The following is a 21,875-nucleotide window of genomic DNA, read 5'->3' as shown; positions in this document are numbered from 1 at the left end:
TAAGTGCATTTTCTGTGTTTATCAGAAGTGCTAAAATCTAGCAATAATGAAATCTCTTGTGCAGCACTGGAGATTTCCCTGAGGTCCCTGTCACTAAAGATGAGGGCTCAGCTGGCTGAGGTTTCATTGCACTTGGTTAAATATTCTTTCTATAAAACCCAGCTTTTTAAATTAGTCAATTTATTATGATAGAGATCTGTTACTTAAAAAAAGAATTCTACCCAGAATACTTTTCAAGACAGAAAGGCACAGCAGGGTATAAAACCCCTCTGTCAGCATTTCTACATAATCTGATTAGAGAAGAAATTGTGCGTGTAGTGACCTCACAGGAGAATGGACCTTGAAAGGATTTAATTTCTCTGTTTAAATGTTTTTAAATATCATCAAATGCCATGTAACAAATGAAATAAAGAAGTATAGGTTTAGTGAAAACAAAATTTCTGCAGGAGTTTCAGCAGATCTTGACTGAACTTCACTTTTTGCTGCAGTTGCTGTAAACTCTGTGACATTCAGAAGATGAAAACACTGTGATACCACTGAAAATTCCTGTAGCTCAAGGAGACTCCTCCCTTTGGACAATGCTACTCATCAGTGCATCACTGCCACAGTTAGACCCTCTATCCCCAAAGTCTGAGCCATCCCAGGCATTTTACTGGCAGGATAAGTTCTGACTTCCCCTCTAGTAGAAGATTGTGGAGAAAGGGTAAACCAGTAACCACCATGAGAGTGGTTTTGTTCCTCAGCAGCCTCATCAGACCCTCCCAGTTACCACTAGAGTAGGACAACGGGCAAGGCAAAACTAAGAAGAAATGGTCAACAACCCAACTGTGTGAACAACTCAATTACAATCACTTTGCAAGTACCTAGAGAAATGTAAAATTAAAACCATTTTTTTCCTACCTACATTTTAGTTTAGTTTGAAAACATATTTTCTATCTTTTCCTTCTCCTTAATCAAGCTGGGAATTACTTTACTCAGGGTTGTGGTTAGGGTCCACTTGTTAGCTGGATGCATTGTGCTGAGATTTACATTTATGGAATGGCATCTAGATTAAGGTACACATTTCCTACTGCTACTTAAAGTATGACCAAGCTTCACATTTTCTCTGCCTTCTACATCAAAATCCTTAAGGATTTACTGACTCTTCATAAAGAAGTGGTTTAATAATTTTTTTCTTTTGCTTGTTCCCTCCCTGAGATTCAGAGAGTCCTTAGTGGCTGTGATTAATTTTCTTAATCTCTATGCTTCAGTTTTTAAATGTAAGTGGGGATACCAATATTAATGATACTAACATTAGTGATTTAGCAGAAGAACAAATGCATCCTACACTGCAGTATGTTGAGTTGCAAAGTTGTTCCTCTGTAAAAAAAGTAACAATGTGAACCTAAACTTTCTAAAATGGGGTGTATTTTCAAATCTATAAACCTGGATAAGAGAGTCCAAAGAGCCCAACCTAGTCTAGTAGAAGGCATCCCTGTCTGTGGTATAAAGTTGGAATCAAATGGTATTTAATGTCCTTTTCAACCCAAACCATTCAAAGACTCAATGATTCTGCACTTCAATATGTTCCTAATGATCATGGCCCCTGCTGTTATGGGGAATTGATTAGATAAAACTATACAAGTTTTTCTAGGACATTAATTGCCTATCCCCTGGGAAAAGAAAGGGGAAAAAAAAAAAAAAAAAAAAAAAAAAAAAAAAAAAAAAGGTGTTTTCCCTCTAGGTAAAATAATGTAAAGTTTATTTCCATGGGATCACAGCAAAGAATTATAATGTAAAAGTTTACTTTCTGCCCACCACTATGATTGAAAAGAAAGCTGCCTCCTTATCCTTTGTATACATTACAAGTTACATGTGTGGTTGTTAATGAAAACTGAGTACAATACTTGGATTTCTCAGTGCAGATATGCTGAGTAATCTGTGCTATGGCACTTCTAAGACTTTTGTTTGTTTGTTTGAAATATAATGTAGACACCAAGGTTATCATCACATTGACTGCTGTCACCCACTGCAGCAAATAATCTTCTTTATGCCTTGATTTTAAAAAAAGTGCAGAGTCATCCTGATCTCCCTTCCTAGAAATTTTAAGAAAGCTGGCAGCAGCCAGCATCTGTCCTTCCAGCAGAGCCTCATGGCTTCACACTGGGGTCTCAGTGATAAATGCAGATCAAACTCCTGTCCAAAGAAGCTGACTGATTGTGGCAGAAACAACAGCTAAATGCTGAATGGGCATGCTTTGGTTAAGAAAACACTGAAGACTGATGGTTTTTCATGCTTAAAAAATCCTAAGTATTCTAAGCAGAGACAGGTTTGATGGTACAAAAGTAAGAGACCTCAGAAATGTGAAAAGAATCTGCCTCCCAGCACAGACAAGATGTACTCAGCACCTACATTAACATTTATTAATCTAACCTTTAGTCTTGCAATGAAGAAGACTTTATCACCTCCTTAGATTGTGTGTTCCAGAGTTTAATGAAGCTTAAAGAAAGAAAGAAAGCTTTGTTTTTTCTGATATCCAATTTAATGGTTTTGGGGGATTTTTTTTCCAAATGAAACCAATGACTTCTTCTTCTCCAAGTAGAAATGAGAAAGACTTGATTGCTGTCCTTATTATACCTTTTTTTTTATGTTGAATGTTGTTAAGTCCTCACCAGCGTTCCAGTCTATGAGGGGAAAAAAATCCAACTCACTAAGTTTGTCTTTGATTTTCATGTACGAATAACAGGCTATTGTTTGCTGGTTTTATTCCCCAGGACATTCAGCCTATTGTGTCCAATTTTTTTTAAATGTCATCCGCAGCAGAGGTCTAGAACTAGGTGAATTTAAAGGTCCTTTCCAAACCAAATCTTTCTATGGTTCAGTAAAATATCATGCCCCATTTCAAAACAGTGCTCCAGTCCCTCTTTTTGAAGATGGATACTTTGCTGCGTCTTTCCATTCTTCTTGGACCATCCCATCTACATTTATCCCGAGATGATTTCTAATTGTTTAGAGATTGCTTTGGCTTAACTTTTAATTGATTCCTTTCTCCAAGTTGATTGAATTTAACTCAACCACGTTGTCTTTAATCTCTCATTTCACTCTTTTTGTTTCTATCCCTATTCTCTTCCAACTTATTTTAAACACCTGCTCATAATTAATCTTTTGCTCTTAAATTTGAGGCAGAAAATGCATTCTTTATTTTTGTCTTCTCTGTGGCCTCCCTTTCTTGCTCTCCTACCCTCACAAATAATGGACTAAAAATTTCTTGTCTCCTTTCCTTTAAAGTAGTCATAGGCCATTGCCTGTCCAGCAAATAAAAAATTGCTGTACTTCATTCATGTCATGTTAGTACCAGAGAAACTTGGCAGTTTTGACCCAGAGCCAAAGACCCCCTGAACCTTCCTGGAACTGCTCAGTGAACTCAACTCCACTGTCAGTGTTTTTGTGGCATTAAGAATGAAGCTGAAGGAACAGAATTTTATAGAGTGACTATGTTGTCTGAATCTTGAGAACTGTCAGAAAACGTTCAGGAAAAATGTATTTGTATCCTCGTTGGGAAAAGGGAATAAACCTGCTTATCTGGGGAGAGCAACAGAGGCTGACTGGAAAACTTGGTATCAGAGCAATGACATGGGCAAACCAGTCAGGCAAAGATTTCCTCTTTGTTTCAGCAAGGGAATTACTGCTCTGTATTCCCCAATACCTGTGTTTGTGTGATAGAACTGAAGATACTTGTAATAGGGGAATAAGTGGAAATTTAACTTTTGTATAATAACAATCATAAGAAAATCAGTGCCAATTTTGATACTCAAAAAAGCTACAAATATAAATACTTTTTTCCTTAAGATAATATTTGGGAAAAAAAAAAAAAAAAAAAAAAAAACCCAAACAAACAAACAAAAAAAAACAAACAAAAAAAAAAAAAACACAAAACAAAAAAAAACCCTAGAGTTTAATTACAGCATTTTAATTTTGAACATTATCACAAGTTTAGGCACACACACTAGTGCATACTCTTGCATAGTTCTTCACACATATGTTTGACAATAAAGCCCCTCTCTATTATTTATTGTGTAGCTACCCCAAGGTTAAATGCACCCAGGTACTCCTCACTGAGAATGTGATATGTTAACGCTTATAAATTAATAACAATAAAAACATGGCAAAGAAGCAACTGTGAACACAAACTTGCAGGAGGTCAGATAAGTGAGATTTTGGAATAAGGAGAGAAATGTCCATATTATTGTTACTTGCTGATAGAGCTGGTAGGGCATTGCTTCACCCATTCCAGTGCTGGAGTGCATCCAGAGAAGTGCAGTGGAGCTGGGGAAGGGTCTGGAGCACAGGTCTGATGAGGAGGAGCTGAGGGAGCTGGGAAAAGGGCTCAGCCTGGAGAAAAGGATGCTCAGGGAGAATATTCTGGCTCTGCACAGCTCCCTGACAGGAGCAGAAAACCAGGTGGGGGTTTGTCTCTTCTCTCATGTGATAAGAAATAGGACCAGGGGAAATGGCCTGGAGTTGCTCCAGGGGACATTTAGGTTGAATATTGGGAAAATTTTCTTCACTGAAAGGGTTGTCAAGCATTGGAACAGACTGCCCAGGGAAGTGGTGGAATCACTGTCCCTGAAGGCAACTAGAAGATGCGCAGATGTGGCACTGAGGGCCATTGTGTAGTGCTGGGCTTGGCAGTGCTGGGTTCATGGTTGGACTCGATGATCTCAAAGGTCACCTCCAACCTTAATGGTTCTGTGGTTTCTGTACCATTAAGTTAAGCCGTGCCAGGACATGTGCCCTTGAAGTAGTGATCAGCCAGCCTGGTCCACAACTCACAGGAAACTTAAACACTTGCTACAGTCATATAAACATTGCATTCAAGTCACTTGATTCTGCAGATTTATTCAGCTGAAGGAGACAATCCTTTCTGCTTGATGGCTCAAAAATGACAGTGTGCAAGGCAGCTGTGCCTTGAGAATTTGAACAACTCACCCTAAACTTTCCAGGGAATTCAACATCCCTCCTGAGCTGAGATGCTGGTTCATAAGAGAGCAGCATTTCCACACAGGATTTTTGCTAACTGCAGGACTTCTGTACTACTTACTGTATGTTTATCTTTCACTGGGGACACTGATCTGCAGTAGAGCAGGTAACATTCACAGAACCTGACAGTTTATGCTGTAATTTTCCCTGTCTAGAACAGCTGTCAGGAGTCTGCTTGGGGCAACATAAGCAGCTGTATGAAACCAAACAATTTAAATCTAAAGACAAACTCAACAGACCTTTCATTGCACACACTTGGTTATTTGCAAATCTCCTGTTGTCATATTTCTGGATTTGATCCGAGAAAATTTGCTTTGTGCTTGCTTTGTTTCATGCAATTCTTCTACTTTAGAGAGTGAAGGCCCACAAACAGAGGCAGAAACATCTGCAATCTACTCCTGCTTCTTTTTCTGCTCAGTAATGTGTCTCCTTACACTGGCCAGAATTTTCTCATGGCTAGATCCAAAGTGAAGAGAGCTTTCCACTTTCTAATCCAAATTCAAATTTGTGGTTGTAATTGTTTTAATTATTATTTGAAAGCCAAACCATTTCAGATGAGTTTTTTAAATGTTGGCTTTTCTATTTTCCCTCAAGTTGAAATTCTCTAATGGTAAAAAAAAAAAAAAAAAAAAAAAAAAAAGAATGTGCATGTGTGTATATATTTTTTCAACATACACATTATATGAATATGTATACATGATACATAATTTATCTGTTAAATTTTTCCAGTAAGATCAGCTTCAGCTTTATCATTCTGTCACAAAATTTAACAGCTGTAGACTTCCTAGACTGTGACTGTGACAAGTAAAATTAAAGTAAGTCTGTATTAAATTTTAGTTTATTAAAATATCATACCCCTAAAATACTTAGAAATGGAATACAAAGTCAGAACCTGTCATGGAATACTGACCACATCTGACTTTTCCGAATGTCCTCTCACATGAGCTAAGAGAACTCCTTGTCACCAGGAGGAGCTCCGGATAGCAGAAAGAGACACAGATATAATAATAGAAAATAAACCCATACATTTTCTAGACAATTAATGTGGACCAATGGCTTACCCAGTGTACTACTCTCCATCATCACCACTAGCATGTACATTTTCATACTGTGCAAACTGTGTGCTATCATTGAGAGTTCCAATTTCATTCAGTAGGCAGAGAATCATGGTACAAATTGCTCTGATTATTTGTACTCACAGCATAATTTTTCCTTTATCATGTACAAAGAAACAAGATGTCCCATTCTTGGTCACAATCACTCATTTCTCAAATAATCCCTTTAATTTATACTTTTGGAAGAAAATGTTACTTGTATTTTTAAGTTTTTCAGGTTGAATCCCTTAAACCTTGAAAAATTAAATAGGATGACAAACGGAATTTTTAGAATGAACCCCAGACTTGAACCAAACTTCACATTCTCCCGTATTTGCAGTCTATTTGGGAAGTAATTCAATGTCCATTAAAATCAATTAGTGTCTTCATTTTTTTTTCTGAGCATGGAGAGTCTTAGAATGTCAGGGCTGTTAATTTAAGTACCTACAGGTGTACATAGTATTTAGCTTTAGACAGACATTTAAGAGTTTTCCATTTGTTTAGCTGGTGACAAAAACATGGCAAAATTTAGCTGACAAAATTGTTTTACTGCTGGAGAATGAAACACCTGGGGGATGATTGGACCCCCTATATTTATGCACGAATACAAACTTTGTTTTCTCATTTCAGGTCACGGAACCAAAGGAGTGTTTGAACTTCTTTCAGGATGGCGTCGCACCAGGGAGAATCTGCCATTCAAGGACCGAGTAGCAGATGCCTACTCGGATGTCATGGTCTCCTACACGATGACAAGCTCCTTGTATTTCATAGCCTTTGGCATGGGGGCAAGCCCCTTCACCAACATCGAAGCTGTAAAAGTCTTCTGCCAGAACATGTGTGTCTCCATCCTGTTGAACTACTTCTACATCTTCTCTTTCTTTGGCTCCTGCCTGGTTTTTGCTGGCCAGCTGGAGCAGAACCGGTACCACAGCATCTTCTGCTGTAAAATCCCCTCGGCAGAGTACCTGGACCGGAAACCTGTGTGGTTCCAGACCATGATGAACGACGGCCATCAGCACACTTCCCACCATGAGACCAACCCATACCAGCACCACTTTATCCAGCATTTCCTCCGAGAGCACTACAATGAGTGGATTACCAACATCTACGTCAAGCCATTTGTGGTGATACTGTATCTCATCTATGCCTCTTTCTCCTTTATGGGGTGCTTACAGATTAATGATGGAGCCAACATCATCAATCTTCTTGCCAGTGAGTCCCCAAGCGTCTCCTATGCCCTCATACAGCAAAAGTATTTCAGCAACTACAGCCCTGTGATAGGCTTCTACATCTATGAACCTCTGGAGTACTGGAATGGTACTGTGCAAGAAGACCTAAAAACACTCAGCCAGGGGTTCAACACCGTGTCCTGGATTGAACAGTATTACCAATACCTTCGAGTGGGTAACATCAGTGCAACCAACAAAAGTGACTTTATCAGCATACTCCAGAGCTCCTTTTTAAAAAAGCCAGAATTCCAGCACTTCAAAAATGACATCATTTTCTCCAAAGCTGGAGATGAGAACAACATAATTGCTTCTCGTCTGTACCTTGTGGCCAGGACTAGTGAAAACACACAGAGGGAAGCAGTGGAATTGCTGGAGAAGCTGAGGCCACTTTCTCTTATACAGAGCATCAAGTTCATTGTGTTCAACCCTACTTTTGTTTTCATGGACCACTATGGTTTATCAGTAACTATGCCTGTCCTGATTTCTGGTTTTGGCATCCTGCTGGTGTTAATACTGACCTTTTTCCTGGTTATCCACCCTCTGGGAAATTTCTGGTTAATCCTAAGTGTCACCTCAATAGAGCTGGGTGTCCTTGGCTTGATGACCTTATGGAATGTAGACATGGATTGCATTTCTATACTGTGCCTTATCTACACTTTGAATTTTGCCATAGATCACTGTGCACCCCTGCTTTATACATTTGTATTAGCTACTGAGCACACCCGAACTCAGTGTATAAAGAACTCCCTCCAAGAGCATGGGACAGCCATTTTGCAGAATGTTTCTTCCTTTCTTATCGGGTTGGTCCCCCTTCTCTTTGTGCCTTCAAACTTGACCTTCACACTGTTCAAATGCTTGCTGCTTGCCGGCAGTTGCACACTTCTGCACTGTTTTGTTATTTTGCCCGTCTTTCTAACCTTTTTCCCACCTTCCAAAAAGCACCACAAGAAAAAGAAACGGGCCAAAAGGAAGGAACGAGAAGAGATCGAATGCATAGAGATTCAGGAGAATCCTGATCATGTTACAGCAGTCTGAAAGGTTTAGAAAAATATAATAGTATATTCTCTTTTTAAGAAAGCGTTGCACAGAGATGCAGGGAAAATAGAGCAAAGATCTCAGCTGCTTGTGCTGGCCAGGTCTGACAAGGCAAAGGAAGATCAAGAAGGGGTATTCATGACACCTCAAGGTGCAAACTTTTTTTAACAAAAATAACGAAAGTGAAATAATCTCAAATGTTTCCTTTGAATCCTCATTCTCCACCAGGAAAGAGTCTGTTTGCCATTAAGTGTCCCTGAGTCTCAAACTGCAGCTCTAATGGGAATTGCTTAATATGTCATATGTAGGACAAAAGCTAAGGTGAAAAAAAGAGTTACCATTAAGTAAACACTAGGAGGAAAAGCAGATTTCTTTGAAAAAATTGTCCATGGAAAAGAATTAAACAATATCTCAAATGAGAAAAGGCTACAAGACCAAGAGAGATTGAAAATGCCATGGTAATTTTTTATTTTCTTGAGCAAGTAAGTTAAGATGAAACCTATGCACTTGGGAAGTAAATGTTTAAAACTATCTAAGCCAAAGTACTTCCCAAATCCAGTATACCTTGTATATCTGTAACACCACAATTAGAGCATTATTGCAAATATGGATGGCAAAGGGATAGGAGAAAAAATAATCATAGCCATTTGGAAATCTAACTCGTAGTTCCTTTAAATGTGACATATCACTGTTATCCCAAGAGGTCACAGCTGGTACTAAATACCATACACCTATTTTGGTAATTATGAATTTCCCCTTGAATTAACAGGTCTCACAAAACTAACCCAGGCCATCGTCTCTGCAGCACTGTTTGCAGTTCCTGCAGTGTAACACTTCTGAATCCTAATTTATCAGTGTTGACATTAAATACTGAATATTAATCAAGCAGGCGCTACAAACGTAATGATGGATTGCATTTCACAGGCACAATGTGACCGTGTAGCAGCTGAGTCAGCTGTGGAGCACCTGCACAGTCTAGCATCATATATTTGGTCCAAGGCATGAAGGGATATGTTTGCTGGTCTCTGCAATATGCTGCAGGAAGTGGGATATTCCCCTTCTTTAAGCAAAACATTATATAAAAATCTTGCCATACTAAAAAAAACCACCTTGTAAATGTTTGCATGGGGCCGGATCAACCCCTCATTGAAAGAAGACAGATTGGTCCCCTGTGGGAAGGGGAGGGGAGGGTGAAATGTGCTTCTTACTGTCATTATTATACCTAAATATTTGAGTGTTGATCATCTGCAACATAAAGCTTTGTTATTGCAGTTGAAATTTCACAGGAGAGCGCAGTAAATCCTCAGTGACTATGTGGCACTAGAAATTGTACTGTAAAGGACTACGAATTACTTTCTCTGCTTTGTAAACTATTCAGCTTAGTAGCCCAAGGGAAGGGATGAAAACAGATCTAGCCATTTCAGTTTGCTCTCGACCCAGTTCTGCACTGAAGCTTGCCATGTTGATCTCTCCTTTCAGTATTTTAAAAGGGCTTGCTTTCTACCTTCTGGAATACGGTACAGCATCACCTCCATGAGCAATATCTTCCTGAACCTATAGTATCCATGAGGACACTATGTAAAGATATCACTATATGAAGTGTCTATGTCTACTTTGTATTACTTGTGGATACCTTTAAAAGAAAATCTGGAAGCTGTTTGCCTTCCAAAATGTGTATACATGTCTATGTGTGGCTGATAACTCAGTCTCAAAACTGCAGAGTTTGCTGACGAGGAAGTGTACATATGTCTTACTAAAAAGCTCTCTGCAAGATGTTAATTCTTTGCTATGTGACATGTCTCACCTCTTCCTAATGTTTTGTGGTTACGGAGAGACAGAAAAAAATCACCTGCAGTACAAAAAAAAAAGCCATTTGAATGCCAGTTCTAATGTTCATGAGCTGCTTCTTCTTCCAAGGAATGCAATTTCACCTCTTCTCTATATTTTTTGTACTTTGCCATTATCATTTGCCAAAAATGACCTCTGTGTTTTAGGAGTGGTCAAAGCTCTTGATTATTTGAGGAAAATTTTGAGTGTAACATGTCTTAGAGAGGGAGAAACTTTCTAGACAGGCAAAGTTTCCAAAGTTTGAATCTACATCAAAACTTCAGGGGTAGCTAGATCAAGGTTACTGGTTTGAGCCAAAATATTCAAGGGCCAGATACAGAACTGAGATCTAAATATTTCAGTAAAGTTTAGAAGCAGGGGATGTTTTAGTGTTGGGTTATGGGTCAGATGTGTCTCTAGTTGGAAAGTTTTTACTGACCTTGTTTTGCATCCTGATGACACTGTGCAACATCCATCCTATTTTGATCAGTCCATTGTGAATGTCAAGCTTCCCAATCTTTTTAGATTTCCTCCACTGCCCACACAAAACCTGGATTGTTGCAGCACTGTGACCCTTGGTTATCACTTCTGGAGGTGCCACCTGGGAAATTCCTGGTCTTCTCTTGTACTGCCCAGACATATCCCAGGGATGTCTGTCATGCATTGAGTTGAGGGAATAGCACTTTCCAAAGCCATCAAAGATAGGATTCATCTCATCTAACTTCAGATATTACCAATGTAAATATTTATGTCTGAACTTCCTTTATGGCCATAAAGAGGCACTTCTGATCCATTCTACAGTTGTATATTACAAGTAAATTAATCATATTTTTTAAAATGCAGATTTCTGTCCATCAGTGATCAAGGACGTTCAGCAATCAGCAGACTCATCCAGGCTTGGGAAGATTAACCCCACTTAAAATGACAAAATAAGTAGAGAGAGAAAAAATATTATGCCTCCTAAGCTTAAATTTTAGGGATAAATCCCAGGAATAACTCAGCCCAAATTTTATGTTTTGCTTATGAAGTTTTATGCACAACAAATTGTTTAAAAACCTGGAATTCCCATAGTAGAGTACAGTAAGCCAAGACATCAGAAAATATCAATATTAAAGGTGGGCTCACAAAAACGAGCAAGAATTTGATGAGGTGTCAAACCAACTTCTCTCAGTGTCATGCATGTGCAGTAGCACTTAACACCTACCATAACAGGTACAAAATATATAGATCACACACTGGGACTAGAAGGTTTTTATTTCTCTGTCCATGCAGGAATGAAGCAGAAAACAAACCACATCTTTCATGGATGTAATTTTGTTATTTTTTTCAAACAATTTCCACATCCACCAAAAAGGGACCAGTGCAGCCTTTACTTCTGCAAATACATTCATGTCTGTGGAACAAGGAAAATTGGAATAATTTTGGGATTCAGAGTCCTTTTTTTTTTTTTTTATTCTTTCTACTTGTTTTTGTTTATTTTTCTTGCAATTTTTTTCAGTATATTATACCTTTTTCTACAGCACATTTTCAGCTTAACTGGAGCTGCATAGCACCTGTGAAAAAAGCACATAGCTCATGCCAAGCAATTTGACACTCTGATAACATGCTGCATACTGGATCTTCATTACACACCTCTTTTCCCAGTTACCATAAATCCCCTGCAATGCTGTGCATATTCCTTTAATGTCTGATTTTATATATGGTCTAGATAATCTTCCAAGAACTCTGTGTGCATCTCCTGCTTGGTTAGGTTTCATTCCCTTAAAGTATATTGCTTTGAATTCGTTGTTGAGATAACTCTGTTGAAGTCAACAGATTTATTGCCATGATATATTTGACTTTGCATGTCTTCTATCTGGTAAGAAGTGACACCATGACAAATGAGCCTCTTACATTGTTGGTGTGCTTGTTGAACAATATATCTGTCTATATTCTATAGCCATAGTTGCATGCTGCAGTGAAGATCTATTTCCTTACTCTTTGTTCTGTGGGCTATTTTAACTTCAGTCTCTTTTTTTTTTCTTTTTTTCTTTTTTTTTTTCTCTTTTTAATTAGAGTTAAGTCTTCACCTTTGTAGTCCAGTACTTGAGGTAGGTTTAAATTAGATTTTAGGAAGAAATTCATTACTGTGAGGGTAGGGAGGCCATGGCACAGGTTGCCCAGAGAAGCTGTGGCTGCCCCTTCCCTGGTTGTGTCCCAGGCCAAGTTGGGCTTGGAGCAGTGCAAAGTGTGCTGCCCATGGCAGGTATTTGGAGCTAGATGGTCTTTAAGGTCCCTTCCAACTTAAACAATTCTATGTTTCATAAATTTATTGTCTAACAAAGCAAAGCACTCTTTAAGGTCAAGGTAGATATGGATGCATGACACCTTGCATGCATAATTTAAAGAGATTATCTTCAGGGTTATCACTCTTAACTTTTTACTTCAAACAATTCCTATTTAGAATGTAACCTGCCACAATTAATGTCTGTTCAAGTTCCTCGAACAACTCTAGTTTTGAAATTTTCTCTGATGGGAAGGAAAAGAACCAGGGGGGAAGGAAGAATATGCAGTTAAGTGGTTGTGTAATCAGCTTTCTTTTTTTCCCCAAAGGCTTTCACTGCTCTACTCCTAATTAAGTCACACTGAGTAGCAACTCTAGCATAATTAAGATTTATTTCAACGTAGTTATTCCATATTTCACTATGACAAGAGCTTGGCTTATTGTCTTTATGCAAGTACCATGCTAAGTCTCTGATTAATTTTTCAGTAATTATAAACTTTAATAAGTTATTTTTCATTGCAACACTAGGTTTTTGAGTACTTCAAGCTCCCATTTGATCTCCTAGGAAACACTGTAAGGAAGCAAAGTTAGGCAGTCAGTGAGCAAGAGAGGTGTTGTAGTGTTGGGGAAATTGGATTCTTCACAAAGAGGCAGTGTCTCTTCCAATAGGCTTTAAACAGTGATACTCAGGATATCTGAGAAAATTAAGGTGAAGTGGAAACCAAGTGAAACATTGTTTGGAGTGCAACCAAATTATTATAGACAGATAAATCTTTGATTCTTCTTTCATAACTTCTTACACAGGCAAAAGGCATTTGAACAGGAAAGGAAACTGGATATGGAAAGCACCTCATCCATTACCTAAAATGATTGTTCTCACTGTAGTCTTGCATAAACAATGTCACACACCAGGTTAGTACTGGTTGCTCCACCTCAGCACAGGCCTCCCCATGGCCTGTTTTCCATGGAAACAAGGAAGGGATTCCATGTTTGTTTTCACGAACCCTTGGGGAGGAGATTGAGAACTGCTTCCTTGCCTGGCAGGACTGTGTGTGGGTGAGAGCTGAAAGATGCAAGTACAGGTTATTTCATGCCCCACTTGCTCTCTCTGCCTCCTCAAGAGCAGCAGTACCATCAACCCCTGGTACCAACCCCATGCTGAGTGCAGGAATTCAAAACTTCCCCAGGAGTAACTTGGAATTTGTGACCACAGCAGCTCACAGGCTGACACAAGCTGGTTCATCTCTGACCAAGAAGACTTTAAGGGCATTTTTTAGAGATGTTCTTTGAGAGATTCCCACTTCTCACTACAGAGCCCCACACAACACCTCACCTGCCCAACACTGGAGTGGTTGTAAATCCTTCCTCTGATATGGCAGTCAGGTAAAAGAATTTTCTGGAAGCTTTTATTTTTAATCCTAGAGACTTTGAGGCTTTTCCCAAATGTAGTCTTTGGTGGTTTTTTGTTTTGTTTTTTTTTTTTTTTTTCCCTCAATCATTTCTTCATCTCTTTCTACCCCTTTCATAGTTTAAAAGCAAAGGATCCAATGTGAAACTTGGATGCTCATCCTACCCATAGCCACAAAAAACATCATTATCCACAAATTTGAGGTGGGTTATGGATATTCAGGCCAAACACAAGGATCAGGCTTTCTTGCCCACACTGGCAATTGAAACCCTGCTGAAAACAAGTAAATGTGAAGTAGTTCATCTTTCCTAGCTCTGTTTGTTTCCTCTCTGACATACCAGTATGTCCACAAAACTATTCTCTTTTTTTCTTGCTTCCTCATTAAAACAGGGTTTCTTTTTCCTTCTCCCTGAGGCTATCTTCTTTTTGCAGCTCAACTTATTTCACACTTTATTCTTCTCTGAGTGCTCTCAACCCCTTCAAAATTTCTGTATTTATATTTGAAAATTCTGAGAGCATAACTCTGTTGAAATAAATAGAAGATGTTTCTATGCTTCAAAGTACAGCCTGTGGTACAGACCTAACTAATTTATAACAAATCCCAAATAGCAAAATACTTTCTTCAGACAGAAAAGTGTCTGTAAGAAAACTTGGAAAAAAATTAAGCCTAAATTTCCATTTTTATGAGATTTTTATCTCATAAACTTCTACTTTTATTCCTTTACTTTAGGCATTCATTTTTCAGCACACTTTTATCATAGGAATGGCTAGTTTTTCTCTGCTTTTCTGTCTCAGCAAGAAAAATAAGTGGATATTTCTTCATGACCTCCAGAAGAAATCATTGCCCCTGCATGGAACAATTTTTTCATCAAATTTCTGTCCAGGGCACATTTTCCAGCACATTAATTGTACAAACCACTGGAAACAAGTATTCCAATGGAAATGCTGATGCAGCCTTAACTACAGAAAAATGATTGGTACTTCAACAGTGTCCTGTTTAGTTCCAACCCCTCTGCATCAGCCTGCTGCATACTCCAGGCAGTATTCCCTACATGGATTGATAATCATCTCCTTTACCACGTGGGCAATATCAGCACGTCACAGTCTACCCTGCTCACACAGCAAAATCATGAACAGATAAGCCCAGCTTTGCTGGAGAGGGGAAATATCCCAGGGTAAGGCAGAGTGGCAGCCCTCTCCTCTGAGACTGTTTCTCAGTTTCCCATCTGTGTGTTGGATTTTGCACTGAGCTGCTCCGCAAAGGACAAGAAGCATCGCTTTTCTTTCCATAAACCATTTGAGAATAGGACGTAAAATATTTTAGATTTAGTCATGGATAGACATTTTTTACATGGGAATTTGAAAAGAGATGTCAATCAAATAGAGTAAAAGTCTCCATGAATAGAGAAATCTTAGTCTGCAACATCTTGCAATTCTGACTTGATACTTCTCTGATCTTATTTTCTTTCATCAATAAGGACTGAACTTTTTTCCCACTTCCCACATTGAAAATAATCCCTGACCTACAAAAACATCCTGTTTGCCAGAAGCAGACATTCTCTTGGAAGAAATCACATTGGTTTCAGCTCCATGTCAAGGGAGATTTTGCAGGATTTGGACAGCAGTGGTTAGTATGTACCTCCCCAGGCATAAGTCCTCATTCCCAACATGCAGACCCAAATACTAAATATGTGGGATTAGTAGGATGTGTGATTTTGCCTCTACAGAAAAAGAAGGGATCATTGCAAAATCCAGTTCTGAATTCACAATAGGTGGAAAGAGTGGTCAAGGAGTCAGCCTTGCTATTATTGTACCTGTGTGAGAATTTCAGAGAGCTCATCCACCTGTGAAAGCTTAAACAGGGACAGCATCATGCCCTGAACAAGAATTTGTTCTTTACTCACTACCTCAGAGAGCCACACTGCTCCTGAACAGCATCATGGAGCCTGTCCTAAGTCCCAGGTATGATAAAGTTGAAGCACAGAACTCAGGGTGCAACTTCTTAACACCAGGTTTTGTAATGAAACAGGTATTGGAATTCAAACTTCAAAGCCATTAAATATCTAGAGAAGTCTCTGGCACAGCTTTGCTCCAGAAAACCACCTCTCTCCTCAGCAGCCCTGGCACAGTCTGGGTGCTGGCATGGCCCAGGGACAATTCCCACCAGACAATTTAGTTACAGTCACCCAATTTTTAGACTACAGGACTGTTTTACAGTGTGGGCACTGAGAGACCACATCAGCCTCCTTCAGGGCTACAGAGCAATCCTGATGTGGCTTGATTTATTCTCAAAGTTATAACTTTAGACAGCAATGCAGCCTATGTTCATAGTGGTATTTTACATCTGAAGATCTTCATCTGGCAAAATACTCAAGTAAATGATTTAGTTTAATCAAATTCTAAAATCTCATGGACTGGGACATCTTTAAATTTAAACATGTGTTTAAATACTGAGCTAGATAAGGATGCACTTATCTCTGTGCTTCAAGTTAAATAAGAGCTTTGCAGAAATAGAGGCCTTAAAAGAAAAGGCGTTTTTTCTCATAACATACTAAATTCTACAATTATAGAGGCAATTTCACAATATGTAGAAAAACCGTGCCAAGCACATATATTTTTCAGGGTTTCAATTTCCCTGATGTAAGACATCTCAGGGACATTTTAGTGATTTGTTACAGTCATACAACACTCAGGCAAGAACAAAGCCTCGCTGAGCACTTTTTCTGGAAAAAAAAATAGCAAGATATTTGATTCAGAATGAGAATACAGTATCTTGTGATGTTAAAGCTCATTTCTAAAAGAAAAAATGAAACTTTTCATTTAATGTAATTCATTGTTTATTTCAAGTGACACACTAGAGAAGTGCTGGATATGTCTTTATTATGAATAAGACAGGGATTGCTCAATTAAGTTAAATTCAGCTTTGCCAATAAAACGATAATTATGCCCCCCATAAAAAGCAAAAGAAAAATGGAAGAAAAAAAAAAGTCTGGCTTTGTGCCTAGTGTAAAATTTGTCATGGCATCATCTATTGCTTTTTAATTAAATTAAATATGGATGGTGACATAAATAGGACAGAAGTGGAGAATCCCATGTCCTGGGGCTGCATCTGGTAAGGAATACTTATATACTCTGAGAAGAGAAATCAAGTCCCCACTTGTGCAAAAACAAATGCAGCTGCCAAGCCATAAACATGGTGAATAATCCCATTGGCTTCAGTGGAGCCATCAGGATGCATATAAAGATATGCACATCAATCTTTGAGGACTGGGGAAAACTGATATTCTAATCTGAAAAGGAAACAGAATTTCTTAAGCCAAACATTTCCTCAAAACCCTTAAAAAGGTTCAGTGTAACTAATCTCTGTCTCTTCCAAGAGCAAAGCTTTTTGGAAAACTTTGCCTGAAAACATAAACTTGGTAGGTACACAGGCTCCATAAGCATTTAAGTGTGCAATGAAAACCATGAAGTAACTCCTCCCCTGGGATGCCTGTAGACAGTGCTTTGTGGAAGGATGTGACCAGGTGGAAAGGAACGTGCGAAAATCAGATATTAGAGGTGTCCCCTCCCTGGCTACAGTCAAAGGAGAGAAACAGGCACTGCAATTCCTTGAGCTCAGATGGATCCTTTAGGATGAGGGCCCTTGCATGAGTCTGGCAGCAGCTGCCAGAACTGGGGAATAGTCTGGGATAACCAGTTCTTAAACTTGAGGGCATGTACATAAAATGGGGTCAGGCTAATGCCTCTGAGGCATCTCTGCTCATTGTAACTGCAATGAAAAAGCTGAGAAGTGGCTCTGGGGTGATGGGCAGTGGCCAGTTTGCCTGTTCTCCTTGGCTGGGCCATTAGGGCTCCATGAGGGCAGCTCAGTGACTGGAGCAGCACAAACAAGGCAGCTCTGAGCAGCCAAGAGTTACTAAAACTGGGGCTGAATTAAGCAGGTTCTGTAAGGAAAATACAGGTAATTTTTTCCATTGTTTATTTCCATTTGGCCCTTCTTTCAACACAATGCTTGTTTTTTGGGATTTTTTAAGCCCATAATGGTCAGATTTTCTACCTTCCTTTAAGTTGCAGAATTTGCTTGACCCTTTTTTTTTTTTTTTTTTTGTATGAATGTAAATTAGATGCTTAATTACTGGGATTTCTCAGGTCTAGGCAACTTTACTATGCTACGGATAAATAGCATAAGTCAATATTGATTTTCCTCCCTTGTAAAGCTCCCTTGTTGCCAAAAACTGTTAACATTTTTCAACATTCAACCATGACCATATTTGTATAACAGCCTTTTACTGAGCTTGAAATTATATACCAAATACTTATGTCTTTTAAAGACTGAAATATTCAATAAAATACGTTACTCCTAAATATTAGAATTTCCCCTTTCTTCACTAGAAAGATATTCAGTATTAATCCATATTACAGTACCGTTTTGCCAGGTGCCTGTTGCCTTACATTTAGATTTACAGGAAATGAACAGGGCTTTTTTAAGAGCAAATGTGGAGCTAAGATGTTGGGCAGCAGCAGGAACTGGCACCTCCATCCTCACAAGAGGTACAGGGCATTTCAGGACTTGGGAAGAGTGGGTCAGAGCCAGAGAATTGGCAACCCTGAGCTGGCATATGGTCCCTCACTGATTATCTGCAGATAGGCAATTTACAGGTGCCCTGAAGCTGTGTGAAATGCAACCAAATGTTTCAATTTCCCAGACAGAGCTGGCTACACAATGGCCTCCACAGAAGCCAGTTCCATTCCTCACCTCCAGTGAGAAATGGAACACTCCTGCCAGTGGATCTTTTCTCCCCAGGTTTCCTCCTGGTTTCTTATTCAACCTTCTCCCCACTCCTCACAACCCCAGCAGCTCTCAGCTCCTCTTCCCACAGTGGTAGAGTTGGAATTTCAAGCCCTTCCAAGTCAAAGGCATGGAGCAATTCTTCCCAGGATTTCTTGCCATCTCTGGGAAGACCAAGGAGATCTGCCCACATTGCACCCAGGGCTGCCCCATGGCTCAGAGCTCTGTCCCTGCCTCTGTGCTACATCTTCTCTTGCTCTCAGTAGTGCAGGTACCAGCACGAGCATCCCTCAGACCCTGCAGTTCACAGTGAGCTTCTAAGGACACCTTAAATCATTCACACATTCACTCACATTCCTCCATCCAGTGCAAATGGGAATATTTGTGCTTTTCCTTCAAGTCTCTGTCTGCATCCTGCAGTTCTGGTCTGTGGCACCCTGTCTTGAGGGAATGTACTGGACTAAGATTATGTGCCTCATTTCCTCTCAAATGAAAACAGACAGAAAACACAACACAGCAATTTTCACCTGAATGTGAAGAAGAACTTATTAGCTGTAAGGGTGATGGGACACTGGAACAGATTGCCAAGAGAAGTTTTGAAATCTCTTTGTCTGGAGGTACTCCAAAGTCTTCTGAACACGATCCTGATTGATACATTTGAAGGGATCCTGATTGAGGGTCAGTGTCCTCCAGCTGTCCTTTCCAACCTGAACCATTTTTGTTTCATTTAACTAGGTGGGTAAAAAGTAGAAAATCTCTATTCTTCTTCTAATAGATTGATCTCAAGGGGAAAAAGGATTTTCCTCTATTGCATCATAGTTACTAACACAGCTTTTTTTGGGAGAAGGTGTTGACACCTGCCAAGGTGGATGAAGCAGAGAGCCAGTGATGCCTCAAAGCCAGGTTGGATGGGGTTTGAAGCAACCTGGTCTAGTGAAAGGTATCCCTGCCCCTGGCAGGGAGGATGGAACTAGGTGATTTTTAGGGTCTCTCCCACCCAAACCATTCCATGATTCCATAATTCTTTCTTCTTGCCTGAGCTAGGTCCTGCTGTTTCTGCTTGTGTTGATTCTGTGCTAGTTTCATTTTCATGAGGGACATTGCAGATTTGACCCAAAGTTACAGAATACCCTAGAGAACAAAAAGGGTTTTTTCACTGCATTCCAAGGAATAGTTCAGAAACTCCCTAAATTGTTATGAATAAGAAAAGATAGCCGAGAACTGTGGCATGAATTTCTCCTCTTCATTGCCAAGGACACAGGAAACGTTGACCAAGTTTTCTGTGCATGTTGCAAATAAAATAATTAGAAACTCATTTCAACCAGCAAGGCCCTAAATCTGCTGAGCTCCTAGAAACAGGGTAATCTATGTCTGCCTAAAAGAGAGAGATCCCAAAGGGTTGAGACTGCAGGTTTGATAGTAGCCATAATATGATGAGAGCTTTGGCAAAAATATTTGCTATTAAAATTAGGGGGGGGGGGGAAATTTTAATATGAGTTTTGCAAAAAAATTTCAGTTCTCCCCCAACCTGGGTTTGGTCTGGGAAATTACAACAATAAAGTAAAATTAGTGACAAAATTAAAGACAAATCTGTCTTTCAGAGGCTGGTCAGACCCGCTGGGTGCAGCATCTCATTTGTAGCTGGCCACTATAAAGAAGCAGCAATTGCTGTTCTGGCATATAAAGTAACAGCTGAAAATACTGGGGTTTTGCTGTTTTAGCTTATATTGGTACTTATGCTGCCCTCCAGTGATAAAGACAGTTGTTCCAACCTGTATTCTAGACTTCTGTAGTATTTTATTTCTGGTCTGCTCCACTTGCACTGAAAACTGCAGTTCTCATTCCAGAATTTTAGCAAGTTCTTGTCTAAAAGTAGTAACAATAGTTCTGGTTAATTTTATTTGTAGGTTTTTAAAACTAAAAGCAAATTTAGATCAATTTAATGTGAGAAATAAAATAAGTAGCAGGGATTTCAATATGAAAAAAACACACAAATACATAACTTTGGACCTACTAAATTACCACAGTTAATAAGAGTTTCAATTAAGGATTTTTTTTTATACAGATTGACATTTTAGTCTTAGTTCTGCCAGAAAAAAAGTCCATGTTCATTGCTGTTATGCAAACAGTTCCCTTGTACTTTCAGTACTGAATTTTGGTGGTGTTTTGATGGACAGATCTTAGATCTCTTCTGAGTTCCTGGTTCTCTCCCATGCACCTCTGAGATCCATGAAGAGTGGGAAAGTCAGGTGGCACCTTCCTGGCAGCACACAGACAGACAAAGGATTGGTAGCATTGAAGTTTCTGCGAGCTCATGGTGCAACAAAAGAGATTTATATGTTCCTCAGCTCAAAGGATTAGCACAGCTTCTCGCAGCAAATTGAGTGTTCCAGAGGTATTATTGGTGCTGTAAGAACCCATCACCTGCCAAGAGCTGACCTGTATTTTGGCTGATTGCAGTACCTGTAGAAGTATAAGAGTAGAAAAGTTTGAGCCTATTTTACTCTGCCATTTCATTCATGACCACTTTTTGATTTCTAGCTGTAATTTACATTTCACTTGGGAATGATGCAGTTGTGCTGGTTGCTTTTTCTGTTTCTCCTTTACTTAGTGCTTTTTCTAGCATGTATCTCAAATATATGGCTGCAGCTCACACAGACATTTCTGAGTTTTAGAGTATGAGATACAAACAAAATATTTATGAGAAGCTGAGTAAGTGCCTGGGTGAATGGCTTGTGCAGAAATCCCTGTTACCCTCATTTTTAATGGCAACTTATCTATTGCTCTTAAAACTAAATGAACCTTTGGCTCCCACCCCCACTGCAGCACCCTGGGTTTACACAGTGATCAGCAAGACAGGTCAGAACAGAATTCTGTTCTGGACCTGAAGGAGTTTGCATGATCTTCCCTTGACAATTGAATTTAACCACCACTGGCAGTTTAAAGACCATTCACTTCTCCCATGAGAAGCAGCCACAGAATTTTGTAGGTGTGGGATCAGTCCAGGCTGAGCAGTTTTGATGCTACAATGACCAGAGCCCCACTGTGAGGTGGTGTGTCCACAAGACTCCCCTATATAGAAAGAAATGGTTTCTTGCTTTTTATTAGTTTGGGGTAGTAATTTTACCAACACTTCTGGTCTAAATTTCCCCAAATAGTATTGAACAATGGCTTGAATGGGTGTGTGCAGCATCCAGGCAGAAAGCTTGCT

The 21,875-nt window shown here is 39.3% G+C and overlaps 1 protein-coding gene across 2 annotated transcripts in view; it reads left to right on the top strand.

The window, feature by feature from the left end:
- PTCHD4 (patched domain containing 4) overlaps nt 1–8,377 on the top strand; it is an 80,295-nt gene extending 71,918 nt beyond the window's left edge. For both annotated transcript variants that reach the window (XM_041421481.1, XM_041421470.1), the window contains exon 3: nt 6,744–8,377. In XM_041421481.1, the coding sequence (XP_041277415.1) occupies nt 6,744–8,377 (1,634 nt within the window). The remainder of the gene's footprint in view (nt 1–6,743) is intronic.
- Nucleotides 8,378–21,875: the final 13,498 nt, after the last annotated feature.

The sequence above is a fragment of the Onychostruthus taczanowskii genome, unplaced genomic scaffold (assembly GCF_017590055.1).
Source record: "Onychostruthus taczanowskii isolate IOZ18803 unplaced genomic scaffold, ASM1759005v1 scaffold11, whole genome shotgun sequence".
In the NCBI taxonomy this organism is placed as follows: Eukaryota; Metazoa; Chordata; class Aves; order Passeriformes; family Passeridae; genus Onychostruthus; species Onychostruthus taczanowskii.
The sequence above is the reverse complement of the archived record's forward strand: the minus strand, read 5'-3'. Positions and strand labels throughout refer to the sequence as shown.